This window comes from Euprymna scolopes, chromosome 7 (assembly GCF_053919585.1).
Source record: "Euprymna scolopes isolate OS-2025 chromosome 7, ASM5391958v1, whole genome shotgun sequence".
Classification (NCBI taxonomy): domain Eukaryota; kingdom Metazoa; phylum Mollusca; class Cephalopoda; order Sepiida; family Sepiolidae; genus Euprymna; species Euprymna scolopes.
The window spans coordinates 15003188-15017959 of NC_136488.1; the positions used below are offsets into that span (position 1 = coordinate 15003188).

Genomic DNA, 14772 nt, shown 5'->3' on the forward strand with positions numbered 1-14772 from the left:
AAATAAAAAAGGCTCATATAAAACAGAATGAAGCATTCTTGAATGCCTCTTATTTTTTTGTCATATCATGTCATATGATTTTTGATAAAGTCCACAAATTAATATATTATTTATTTTAAAAAATTTATTTTTTTCACAAATAAACATTTTTTCAAAACCAAGTGCTTCTAAAGATATTAACTTTGACCATTTTGTGACTGGTTTATATTAAGATCCATTATGATCACCAAGTTTCAAGCATGAATGTGCAAGAGTCTTTGTTTTATCAGCATTCAATCATAAATTCAAAACAGTTAAGGTATTTAATATACAAGACATTCTATAGATGTTTGTTGGGTAGTTTACACATTGTATAAACATTAGTCACTGACTTTCGGGTCACTAAAAACCTTGCTTGTTCTTATAAAATATACAAAGTTAAGCATTAGAATAAGCTACTACACTTACCTGGCTCATTCAAATACTCATTAAACATGACAAAATTCATGGAGATCAAAGATAAATATACAGAAAATTTTACAGATGTTTTGTCGAGTAGCGTACATCTGATGCAGCATCAGACAGTTAGATAAGCATAAATTTGTTTTCACCTTTTTTTTATGTGAGTGTAATCTTAAAAGAATTGATAACAAAGTTGTATTGAAGACTCACCTCATCGATTGATCGTCGTTCGTCTGGTAAATCGTCTTTGTCTGACATATCATTAATGTTTGTTGGCAATACTGTTTGCGGAATAGCTAAACTCCAACCAAGTGGTGAGTCCTTGTGATCAAACACCACATATAAAACAGAAATAAAACTCCTCTGACACCTTCGAATGCAATGTTGACTTTTTCCTTTTTGTTTTAATGCTGAAATGTAATTAGTCAGTCATCACTTTGTATTGACCGATTGGTATTTTCATTTTTGTTTTGTGTGTGTGTGTGTGTGTGTGTGTGTGTGTGTGTGTGTGTGTGTGTGTGTGTGTGTGTGTGCAGTTTGATGTGCATTTGATGCACTCATGGGTTTCTGGTGCAACTATGAGCTAAGCCTGCCATGTTTGTTTAATTGCTGCATTTCTGTCTATTTTTTAATACCCTTTTTTTCTGGTGTCACTGCTTCTTCTGGTTGTTGGTGAGCATCATTAGTGGTGATTGTTTGATTGTTTGTTTGTTTGTTTGATTGTTTGTTTGTTTGTTTGTTGTACATCATGATTATGATGATTTTGTTGGCATTCGTTTCCCTGATGTCTTTCTATTAAGAATTCTTTCCAGAAAAATATAAGGTACTTATGGGGAGGACCATGTGAAGTCCTAAGTAATTTACAATTGAATTTGTGTGGCTCACACTGACGATTGAAACTTCAACCTCCAGAATAGTGTAACTTATAACTATACTTTTTTAAGTAGTTTATGGACAATTTTAGTATGAATTTTAGGAACCTTAAACATTGTGCAAATGATGCTCAAATATGAGAACATTAGTTCAAAGAATCCAAATAATACGAATAACTAATCCTCATCTCCAAATAAATTCCTTTCAAATTTTGAAACGTCACAGAATAATTCTATTTTTTTTTTTACTGCCATTTATTAACAAATGGTTAAAATTACTTAATTCTTTTCAAAGAAACAGGAATGCATTGTGCTGGATTTAATTTTGGGATTAAATTATTTTTTGATAAGATTTTTGTGATGTTAATTTTAATACTTTATTGAGTGTTTTTTATTTCAATAAATATTTGATTAATACTGAATAAATTTTTAATAATATTGGTGGCTGCCAAAATAATGGAACTATCCAAGCAAGGGGAGATGAGGACACTAGGCGAACAAGACACCTACAAATATTTGGGGATTCTAAAAGCAGACACCATCAAAGCAACAGAAATGAAAAGAAAAAATTGGTCAAGAATACCTAAGAAAGACAAGAAAACTCCTAGAAACTAAATTATATAGTAGGAACCTAATAAAGATATAAATGCATGGGTAGCATCACTCGTAAAATATTTTGGACCGTTCATAGGCTGGACTAAAGAAGAACTAAGGCATCTCGACCAGCAAATCAAAAAAATTATGACCATGAAGAATGCATCCCAAATCATGATGCTGACCAACTCTACATAAAAAGGAAAGACGGAGATAAAAGACTGCTGGGTATAGAAGACTGTGTGAATAACACAAAAATGAACTCGAAAAATACATAACGCAGAACACAAAGGCTAATAATTGCTGCAAAAGACACTGTAAAAACGAACAAGACAAAAAAACAGAGAGGCAAGGAATAAAACGATAAAAGAAAAATGGGAAGAAAAACAGCATAAGGATGACTCACAAAAACACTTGGACATGGCTATGAAAAAGATACTTAAACAGAGAAACCGGATCACTAATAACAGCTGCACAAGATAAGGTGATTAGAACCAACCACATCAAAGCAAAGATTGACAAGACACAAGAAAACAGCAAATGCAGACTCTGAGGACAAAGAGACGACATGACAAACAACATAATAAGTGAATGCAGCAAAGTAGCCCAAAAAGAATATAAAAATAGACATGATCAAGCAGCTAGGTAGTACACTCGGAATTATGCAAACATGTGCAGCTTGAATACCCGGACAAATGATACATGCATAAACCAGTAGCAGTACTTGAAAGCAGAAACCATAAAATCCTATGGAAAATGGCAGTACAAATAGATAAACCTATCCAAGCAAGAAGACCACATGTCATAATACTTAACAATAAGGAAAAGTCATGCAAGATTGTAGATTTCGCCATTCCAGCAGACCAGAGGGCGAATATCAAGGAGATAGAGAAGTGGGGCAAATACATGAAACTGGCCGCAGAGTCAAAAAGGGATAAAAAAAGAAAAAAGATGAAGAAAATCAAGATAACACTAATAATAGTTGGAGCACTAACAACAATCCTGTAAAACTTTGAAAACGAATGGGAGAGATTGGAATCAGAGGGATAATTAAGAAGATAAAACAGATAAGAATAATGGAAACGGTTGAAATATTAAGAAAAACCATTGAATGCAGAGACCAACTAGATACATAGAAACTGCAACAGAAGTAAACCAAAGGAAAGACGAACAGTACATGGATCCAATAAAACTGAAACCATATAATTGTAAGCTAACCCCTCCCTAAAAACAAAAGGTGTTGACATCAACTGGCACGATGCCAAATAGTCGTGGATGGTAAAGAGGACAGAAAGACCAAGGTAAGAAAGCACTAGCCAGACCTCCACTATATAAGTGCGAAGAGAACTGGGACTTTGGGGAGGTTTATTATCACCCAAATTCTAGTGAAGACCAATAGTCGTTGCCAGTGAGAAATCAATGGTAAATGACTGTTGTGATAACACAAATTCTTTGGCAAAAGTTATCGAAAGAGGTGGCGAGTACTGGAAATCTGGTGAGATTTGTTGTCACTCAGACTCCAGAGAACACCACAGGTTATTCTCAAAGAGAAATCTTTGGTGATGGCCTGTGTGAAAACTCCTAGTGATTAATAAATTTAATTCTTAAAGATGATTTGATAATCATCTCATCAGTAGGAAATGTGATTCTCAATGAGCTTCACATTCACCGAACCATAATTCACCAGGATTTTACCTATGGGGTTATATCAATGATAATATCAAAACAAATAAAAATCATTCCTGAACTGAGGAGGGCTATCAGAGCTGCAAAAGAGTAGCATTAGAGTTATAGACAATTTTTCAAGTTTTTTTGTTTTTCTTTTTACAAAAGAGTTACCACTTATCAAATGTAACATGGCTGTTACTTGCTATCTGTGTTGTTACAATTCAGGACCCACACGTTGTCTGGTACCGCCGCAAAGGAAAAAATAAATAAAAAAAAGAAAATCAACAAAAAATACGACTCAGAATTTTTTTTAAAGCGCAAATGAAATGCATTTATTCATGGTTCTTCAAAAACAATGCATTTCATTATTTTTCCAAAGTCGTTTTGCACACACATGTGCTTTTTAAAAGTCTGTCTCCCCGCCACCTGATGCTGGCACTAGCCAGCACTTTCTCGCCCTTGTATTTACATGTCCATCTTCCCTGGCTGACACTTTGCTTCTGCCTGCACCACGTGGTGCATTTTTTCTCTCTTTTCTTGAGACACAAGTTCACACACACTTACTAATTTGCATATGTGCTCTAATGGCTAACCAACTATCCTTCGACTGCTGCTGCTGATTTTCTCACACGCATCCGTATGCAATCTGTTACACAAAGCCTGAAGGCCACTCGAGGATAAGGATTAATAAGTGTAAGGTGGTCAGAAAGACAATAACATAGTGACCTATATAAAATTGGGTAGAATTTAATTATTTAAGAGGACAGCTCAACAAGAACTTGTTTACATTGGACTTTAAGATGGCCATGTTGTATTAGTCTAGCTGCATTGAAGAGGTGTGATACAGCGAAATAGTCCGTCTGTGAACGATTACTTTATATATATGCATAGTTTGCAGAAAAGACGCCCAGCAAAGTGCTCGATTATAAAGAAAATTCGATATAAGAGCATTTCTCAGTGATCACTCAATAGTAAACGGTAGTTGTGATAACACAAAGTGATTTGTAACAGTTATTCAGGAAGTAGAGAATACTGGAAATCTGAAGAGATTTATTATTTCTTAGATCGTAAGGAAAGTATATATATATATATATATATATATATATATATATATATATATATATATATATTCAATTTGTCTTTACATAAGCAGTAATTTGTTGCTACACAGTCATGAGCATGTTTCGGTCTTCTAGTGTTTTGTAACTAGAGACCTCTTCAGGCAACAAACGCTTATTTACGAAAGCGGAATTCAACATCTTTGAAGAACTTGTTTACAACTGAATTCCACTTTCGTAAATAAGCATTTATTGCCTGAAGAGGTCTCTAGTTACTAAACACTAGAAGACTGAAACATGCTCAGGACTGTGTAGCAACAAATTACTGCTTATGTAAAGACAAATTAAAAATGTAACTTACTCTACTTCCGTATTGAGCACTATTGTATATCGTTATATTTCATTGGTTACTCTACTTTTGAAAAATAGCAACATCTCAAATTATATATATATATATATATATATATATATATATATATATATATAAGGATTATATGTTTATATGTAATTTAACTACTTGGGATAGTAATTACATACGAATAAATAACATAAAGCTGTCCTTTAAATAGCTCGATATCTATCGTTTTTCTCTGGAATTTGAGTGATGTATAGTAGGAACCTAATAATCCTTCAGTACTCACAACACCCTTCCAGTGGAGGTCTGGATAGTGCTATTTCTGCTCAGGTTTTCTTTCCTCCTTGATCCTTCCTGACCATTTTGTGTGGTAGCAGTCAAGACAGATTATGGAACTCTTGATAGTTTCAGTTCACTTGGTTTCGTGTAATCTTCTTTCTATTATACTAGTTGAACCTGTGGAAATTCCACGGTGGCATCTTTCATATGTAATATATTGCTGATGGGCATTCTGTGGACGTTCAGCATTAATGGAGATCCTGCGATATTATTGTAAAAGTATTTATCAAAATAATCTAGTTAATGTAGTGTCAGAATATATCTGGTTATTACGGTTTATTTCCAATATCCTTATAGGAGTCCCTGACATATTTCCTTTGCTTCACTATCGTTCTACTTGTACCGCTTCAATTAAATGATAGTCTAATATTTTTTCACAAAAAGTTGGTGCAAGTCCAGAGTTCAACCAAACTAAAAAGCAAAAATAAAGAAAATTATTTATGGTGCATGTACCCATTACGGAACGAAAATGTCATATTCTAAAAATCATATAAATTGATCAAGTAGTTTTTTAAACTAAAAAAAAAAATCAAATATTAGGAGTAAGAGATAACGTTGTGTCTTGATCTGACATATTTAATAAATAAAGGGAGACAACTCAATTCGAACTACCAAGATCTTATAAAGGCTATGTTTTACTTTTAAAATCGCTTAAAATCGAAAAAAAAAAGATTTTCTATCAATTTACATAATTTTTGGAATATGACATTTTCATTCCATAACGAGTATATACATAAAGATTTTTCTGTATTTTTGTTTGTCTAATTAGGCTGAACTTTGGATTTGCACCTGAAAGTTGCTGGGAAATTAATGATCTACCTATAATAAGAAAATTGACGAGTTCTTTTTATCCTCGGACCCCAAAATCAGCAGAGATTAAATCATTCCTGTAATGATCCAGTCCCTGTTGATTTTGCAGTGGGAGTTTAGTTCTGTGCAGTTCTAGGAGGTCCATCCTCCCAGGCTTTACCTTATAGAGAATAGGTCAGTTTATTGCTAATCGCCTGAGGCACCCTTACCAGAAAATGTCGACGGGGCTGCCTAGGCTCTTTTTACAGGTCAGAGTGCCCCTCCTCTGGGGCGCTGACTCCTCAATCCCATTTTCCGACTCTGATGTCTAAGTTTTTGCAGTGGGAGAGAACTAAAAACGTTTTTTCTTTTGATTAGTTCTGAAGGAATAAATGGAAAAAAAAAAAGTAATTTTGACTTACTTTAAGTGGCTTCACAGTGTTACCTCCCATGTTCAGCTGCTTATGATAGATTCAGTTGCTGAAGTTAAGAAGGAAGAAAAAAATGAAGAACAATTTTAAGCCATTGAGTTAAGACAATGAACTAAAGACACATATTATTTGGATGACCTACGTAATTGTTTAAAACAGATGTTTTCAAAGACTGGACAAAAGCCAAGGGCATGAAAACGAAAATATATAATAACTTTTAATGTAATTTCAAGTTTTAGAACAGAAATAAATAATCACCAGTTTGCGTTGATTATTTATATTGTGATTATTCCTTGTTTGGCGTGAAAAACAATTTTTTAAAAATTAATAAAAATATATTATTATTATTATTATTATTATTATTTATTTATTTTTTATTTTTTACATAGGCGTCACCACTTATCAAGGCCGATAGGCCACTCAAGGATAAGGGTTAAAGAGTGTAGAGTAGTCAAAAGGACAATATAGTAATCGATAGTAATGGAAGTTCGGTAAATTTGTTAAATTAAGTGGAACGGCTCATCAGAAACCTGTTCACATTGGACTTGAAGAAAGTATCCTGTACCTCTATAAGGCCACTATTCGCCCATGTATGGAGTATTGCTGTCATATTTGGGCCGGTGCATCGGCTACTAGTCTCTCGCTCCTTGACAGGGTTCAAAAGAGAGTCGCAAATCTGATAGGCCCTAAACTGGCATCTAAACTTCAGCCTCTGTCCCATCGTCGAAACGTTGCATCCCTCTGCCTATTCTACAAGTATTATAATGGTGAATGCTCTGAAGAACTGCAAGCACTTGTGCCCCCACGACGTGAGCACCCTCGACAGACCCGACAAGCTGCAAAATCCCACCCCCACACTGTAGAGATCCCTAGATGTAAAAGATCTTTCTACTCCAGTAGTTTCTTCCCCAGAACTGCTAGACTTTGGAATTCCATTCCAGGTCACTGCTTCCCCAACTGTACTGACATGCATAAGTTCAAGTGCAATGTGAACCAACATCTCGCTGCCCTAATCCCTACATAGTACCCCAGTAGATGTTTCCCCTGATAGTAGACCCCTACATTAAAGTGGCAATGTGCCTTGTTTGGGGTGAAAATGTAATAAAAAAAAAATAAAAAAATAAAAAAAAACATATTATAGATGGCTGGAAAGCAGGAAAACGGAAGACAATTCCACAGGCGTGCAGAAGCTTTGATCATGGAATCTATGTTTAGGTTTAGGCACAGATAAAGAGTGGGGGGGGGGGAATTATTGATAGTGCTTTCAGCTAGACGAGTGTTTCTTGTGAAAGTTTGGCGAGGAGGGACCATAGATTGAAGCTCAGTTGAACACTTTCCATGAAAATAACGATAAAGCAGAGACAAACTCGCAACATCTCTTCTGTGAGATAGAGGTTGCAGCGAAGAGAAAAGGATATCTCCCACGAGGCCACAAAGTCTATTTTGAACCTTATCAAGGCAGAACAAGTCTTTTCTAGCAACTTCTGCCCAGATGTGGAAACAGTATTCTATTCTTGGACGTATCTGGCTCTTATATAGATAGAGAATTGCATCAGCAGTGAGATATCTACTGGATCGATAGAAGGATCCGACCATTTTTCCAGCGGCCTTGGCAACAGATTTGATGTACGTATTCCATTTAAGATCAGGAATAAAGGTCAAGCCCAGAAGCCTGTCAAAACTGGAGGCCTCCCCAAGACGAGAGCCATTCATTTTAATTGATGCCAGATGGGGATCAGAATGTTGATGATGTAAAGAGAGAAGCTTGGTTTTAGATGCATTAAAAGTAACCAGCCACTCCTTTCCCCATTGTACAATGTGATCAAGATCAGAGGAGAGAGAATCGGAGAGAACTTGGTCGTTTACTGTCTTAGATGTGCTACCATAGATGGTAGTGTCGTCAGCAAAAATGTCTATGAATGATGTAAGGATGTGATTTGGAAGATCATTAATGTAGATCAGAAAAAGAGTTGGGCCCAGGATGGACCCCTGAGGGACTCCAGCATTAATACTGTGAGCTTCTGATTTTTGCCCATCAACTACTACTCTTATGAACCTATCAGAGAGAAATGATTTAATAGTGTAGAAGAAATTTCCAGCTATACCATAGCTGGAGATCTTGTGAAGTAAACCTTTATGCCATACCCTATCAAAGGCCTTTGATATGTCAAGAGCAATTGCCCTAGAAAGGTTGCCTCTGTCGAGAAATTCGCTAATCCTATGAGATATAACTGTAAGCACATCTGCTGTAGATCTAGCAGAACGGAAACCATATTGTGTGTCACTAAGAAGGTTATTTTTGCTGAGATGGTTGATTACTTCTCTATTTAACACAGATTCCAGCAACTTACTCATGACGCACAGGAGACTTATTGGCCAGTACTGAGAGGGGGATGAGCGATCACCTGAATTCTTAAATACAGGGCATACTGATGAGATTTTCCAGGGTGATGGGAAGCTATTGTCCTTAAGACAGCGCTTAAACAGTTTTGTAAGTATGGGCGCTAGTTATGGTTGAAGTTTTTTGAGTACTATAATTGGAATACCGTCAGGGCCGGTTGCATTACTGGAATCAAGGTTTTTGATTAGCTTGGCAACATCACGTACAGATGTTTGTATATCACATAGCGTGTTTTCTGATACAGGAGGAAATATTGGAGGTTGGCAGCCTTGGTTGAAAAAAGGGTAGAATTAGCTGCAAAGTTCTTGGCAAAGAGTTTGGCTTTGTCTGATGCTGACGAGATTACCTCAGGTCCATTGATGATAGTTGGGATAGAGCACACGCTTCTGTTCAGAATTCTGTTTGCTATTTGCCAAAACTGATGGGAACCAAGCCGCTGCTCAGCTACTTTGGACTTGATGGACTGAGCATATAACTCTCTTGCATTCTTTATTACTTTCTTACAGTGGTTGCTGGCAGTCCTGAAAGCAGCTTTAGTTTCCATATATCTATTACGTTTGAAGCAGTGGAAAAAGTGATTTTGTGCGCAATAGCAGCAGCACATTCTGGAGAAAACCATGGCTGGTAGTTTGGCTTTTGCTGGAACTTTTTCGAGGGTATGAAATGGTCTATACCCACAATTAACCATTACGTCAGGTCTGATACTATAGACGACACATCCTTTTTAAACATGGAACGCAGAGGAAGATCCGATATAAATGTACGGAAACTATCCAAGTCAGCCTTAGTGTATCGATATACTGAACAATGGAGAGGTACGTCTGAGGACTTATTACATTTCATTTTTATCTTAATTGATACAACTGAGTGGTCGGAAGATCCAAAAGGAGACAGAACGGAAACTGAACATAGTTCAGGGCAAGTTGTGAGAAAAAGGTCGAGGAGACTCGCATACTGCCCGTCATTGTCGGGCACACGGGTGGGTTTGTGAACAATCTGAGTGAGGTCATAAGCAATGGAGAAATCATGACAGAATCTCCCCTCATAATCGGTCTTGTTTGAGTGAGTCAACCATTCCACATTGTGAACATTGTAGTCTCCACATACATGAATGTTAGCTGAAGGATAAGCAGATTGAATGTGGTCAAATTTCTCAGATATGTTTTTAAAGATAGTAATTCCGCTGTTATGGGGGCGATAGAGAGTAAATATAAATGTGGTATTGTGAGCTAGTGCAACCCGGAAGCACATATAGGGTAAGTTAGGATCTTCTCTGGAGATGTCCCTACCACATGGAAAGCCATCTTTAATATAGTCACATATTCCATGCCCATGGCGATCTTGGGGGTCAGATTTAGAAGTTAAGTTAGAGTATCCTGTAATTACGAACTCATTTAGAGAAATAGTCTGTCCTACTCCGGTTTCGCTTAAAAATAAAAGGTCTGGTTTAGTCTCCTGTAATTGGGCTTCAACCTCTGGAAGGTTAGAACGTAGACCCCTGATGTTAGAGAAGGAGACATAGTAGTCAGGGTCTACGTTGGAAGTTGGAGATCCGGGTTTAATCATGTATTTTTTATTGAAACTTGTCATGATGAAATTTTGGAGTTTGTGGACTAGGTCGTCAGACTTGCTTAGAGCAGGACAGGTTATTTACTTACTAGAAGTAGTCACACAAACTATCATCAAAGATTGCTCTTTGAGAACAAATTGTGTTCTCTGAAGTCTAAGTGACAGCAAGTCTCCCCAGATTTCTAGTGCTTTCCACTTCTTTCGATAATTCTAGAATTTGGGTGGCAATAAGCCTCTCCAATGTCCCAACCCTCTTTGCATATATCCAGTGGAGGTCTGGCTAGTGCTGTCTCTCTTCAATCTTTCCATCCTCCTTGACCCCCCCCCCTCACTTATTTGGAATGACGCCAGTTTATGGTAACATGCACACACACAAAAAATATAATTGTGCAGTTTCAGTTTTTATGATTTCATGTAATGTTCTTTTGTTTTTCATGTCTTACCAGATTTCCAGTATTCTCCATTTCTTCCGATAACGTTTGCTAATGAATTTGTGTTATTACAACAGTCGTTTACCATTGATTTCTTTCTACTAAGAACAAATTAACTTGAGTGCAGCATCAAACCAGACACCACACCTCAGTGTAACATGTCTTTCCATCCTCCTGGACCCTACTTGCTTTGGTGTGGTATCAGTTTTTGGCTATACAACACACACACACACACACACACACAAAAAAAAAAAAAAAAAAAAAAAAAGGTCCAGTTTTCGTGATTCCATGTTGTGCTCCTCTGTGTTTTATATTTGTAGCATTTTCTGCAAGTCCAGTTTGTGTCTGTAGTTCATGTGTATTAATCTCCGCATTCAAGGGTTTTCCTTAATATTTCTGCAGTTTTCATTACTGTTATTCGTTGTATCTTGAGCCATCCCTCTGATTCCAATCTTTCTCATTCTCTTTTCAAAGTTTTTTCGGTATTTTTCCTAGTGCTCCAACTATTAGTGGCATTATCCTGACTTTTTCATTTTCCATATTCCTTTGAGCTCTCTGGTCAGTTCAGTGTATTTGCTCTGTTTCTCCGTTTCTTCGATCTCCACTCTGTGGTCTGCTGGGACAGCAAAATCTACAATCTAACAGGTCTTTTTCTTCTTGTTAACTAGTCTGACATCCGGTCATCTTGCTTCGATGGGTTTCTCCATTTGAATATCCATGTCTCATAGAAGTTTGTGACTTTCATTTTCAATTACTGCTGCCGGTTTGTGCTTGTACCATTTGGCTGTGTGTTCAAGATTCAGTTGTTTGCATAATTGCAAATGTCCTGCATTCACCACTTGATCGTGTCTATTGTTATATTTCTTGGACTAGTTTTCTGCATTTGCTTATTATGTGGTTTATTGTTTCATCTATTTGTTTGCAGAGTCTACATTTGGTGTTTTCTTGTCAATCCTTCCATTTTATGTGGTTGGTTCTAATCACATTATCTTGTGTGGTTGTTATTAGGGATTCAGTTTCTCTGTTAAGGTTTGCTTTTTGTAGCCATGTCCAAGTGTTTTAGTTATTCTCATCTTTAGTCATCCTTATGAATCGTCCATGTAGTTGTTTCTCTTCCCATTTTTCGTTTCTCATCTTATCCTTGTCTCTTCTGTTTTGTTTGTTTTTTCGAATGTCTTTTGCTGCAAAAAGTGTTCTGCATTATGTATTTTTCTAATTCTTTTCTTGTGTCATTTATGCAGTCCTCTATATTAACAGGCCATCTTTTCACATAGAGTCAGTCAATATCATCCTTTGAATGTAGTGCATTGTCATGAGTTTCCTGTCTCATTTCTTCTTTGGTTCATCCTATAAATGGTGCCGTATTTTTTATTATTATTATTATTATTATTATTATTATTATTATTATTATTATTATTATTATTATTATTATATAAACAAGTAAGTGTTTCTAACTGAAATTATAATTTGAACCTGAAATTCATGGTTAAGTGAGGAATTGTCTTGCACATGTTCGGATGTTTTATGTTTCTGTTTTTGTGTACATTTTTTCCAGCCAACAGCAACATCAGCGGCGGAGTTTTAAAAGAATAGCAGAAGAAACAAGTAAGCGTTTCCAACTGAAATTATTATTATTATTATTATTATTATTATTATTATTATTATTGCCATTGTTCTTCTTCTTCTTCTTATTATTATTATTATTAATATTATTTTATTTTTATCCTTATCACTATTATTATTATTAAAAAAAAATACTTTAGTGGTTATTACTATTATTACTATTATTCATACTACTAGTAGTAGTGGTGGTAGTGGTAGTAGTGGTGGTATGTTTTTATTATTACTGTAGCTGTAATGGTAGGTGTTGTTTTTTGCTGTCATTGCTGTTGTTGTTGTTGCTGCTGTTATTATTATTGCTACCGATATTAGCGTTACCATTATCATTGTAGGTTTTATTTCTATTGTTGTTGGTGATGGTAATGGTAATAGTGGTGGTGGTGGAGGAGGAAGGTTGGGAGGGGATCTTTATATATATATCGTCTTGGAAGTTTTTTAACTTTTAAAACTATATAAAAAAAAATTATTTAATTTTTATATTTTTTTATCATTCATTGGAAAACTATTTAGTCAGTAAGTCATTTAATCACCTGCAATCAATGCATCTACTTGCTCTCTCGAATTCACAATAGTACTAATGTTAATTTAAGGGATCATCAATTGTTTACCATGAAACGCTGTTGTTGATCAAACACCACCTCCCTTAATCACAAAACAAAAAAATGTTCCAGATATTAATCAAGTTACCTGTTCATGATTAATTTGGCTAACCTATTTATGTTATAAAATATGTCTTCCTTACCTGTGAGATTCGTCCGTCTCCAAATTCAAAATTAATATTTTTTTAATTTACCAGTGTTGTATTTATAAGATTAGGATTAATCCATTTTTGCCTTCTTATCACCACTCACCCCCTGCTATTATTAATACTTTATATATTTACATCCTTAGTTATTTATTAAAAATATATAAAGGTTAAAACTATACATACACACGCAATTTTTTTTTTAAATAATACATTTTATACATTACTAATATAGTTTTGAATTTCCTTTGTTAATATATTCTGATTAATTTTAAACGATTCAAAAACATCAGGATAACGAACAAAAGCTTTATTTAACTGTTTAAATATTTTTCTGTTATCCCCACCTTGTTTTATCATCCTTATTACTAAGCTAGAAACATATATATATGTGTGTGTGTGTGTGTGTGTTTTGCTAAAATATGTTTTTTTCAATTATATTTCACTCTTTGTGTATAAGCAATCCTTTCTGCTTAGAAGCTCAATGTATATTAAATATAACAACAGAGCACATATAAAAGAATAACAGCATAGTTACATTCTAAGATCCAAATATTTATTTTTCATGCAAAACTGCTCCTCCAGCATATAAAAATTTCGGTACATTTTTTACAGATCTGTTTCGTTGTGCCGAAAAAAAACGGTTATTATTATGTTATTACTGTCTCCTTTCGTGCATATACTCTTAAAAAAAATTAAAAATTCGTTGCTTAGAAAAAAAAAATGCATGCCAATATATATATATATATATATATATATATATATATATATATATATATATATATATAGCTCCTTATATCAAGAGGCTTTATGCTTTGTCTGGAATGCTTTCCATCAAAAAAGAAAATGTAACAATGTAACCTTTCCTCATGAATGCGAATTCAGTTTTTCACGATTACAGATTAATAATATTTTTATTTATTTTATTTTTTGCTTTTTATCCCTTTACCCCAACCCCCTATTTCACATTAAAAGTAATAAAAAAAACGAATCTGTTTCAGATCATTTTTGTTTGAAATGAATAATTGTTCATATGGAAATCTTTATATAGAAAACATAAACATTTAATCGATTTTTTATTTAAGGAAACCAAAAAATAACGGGTCCATTCTTAAGATGCGTCCATTGTTGAGATTGGTTCATTAAATCTGTACAACCAATAACTTATGAACATGAGTTTATGACCAGATGCTACTCAAACTAAGCTGCTTTCCTTTAACAATCACAAGAAGCCTCTCCAACCACCGATATCCATGACAAATAATACCCTACCTGAGAATTCTTCTTTCAAACTCCTCGGCTTAACATTCACAGGCAATATGAACAGGAACAAATACATTGAGGACATTGCGAAGGCTGCTGCAAAGAAAGTGGGTTCCCTCTATCATGCATGGAGTATTGTTGCCACATCTGGGCTCGTGCATCTACCACTAGCCTCACCCTCTTGGATAGGGTCAAA

At 35.1% G+C, this 14772-nt stretch overlaps 1 protein-coding gene across 4 annotated transcripts in view; it reads right to left on the minus strand.

Moving 5' to 3' along the window:
* LOC145279612 (choline transporter-like protein 1) overlaps positions 1-14772 on the minus strand; it is a 141575-nt gene that overhangs the window by 122793 nt on the left and 4010 nt on the right. For 2 of the 4 annotated variants that reach the window (XM_080130807.1, XM_080130808.1), the window contains exon 2: positions 6539-6596. In XM_080130807.1, the coding sequence (XP_079986933.1) occupies positions 6539-6568 (30 nt within the window). In that variant the 5' untranslated portion in view covers positions 6569-6596. Of the gene's footprint in view, positions 1-651; positions 848-6538; positions 6597-14772 lie in introns of those variants that run through there. The other 2 variants (XM_080130806.1, XM_080130809.1) reach the window with 2 other exon arrangements.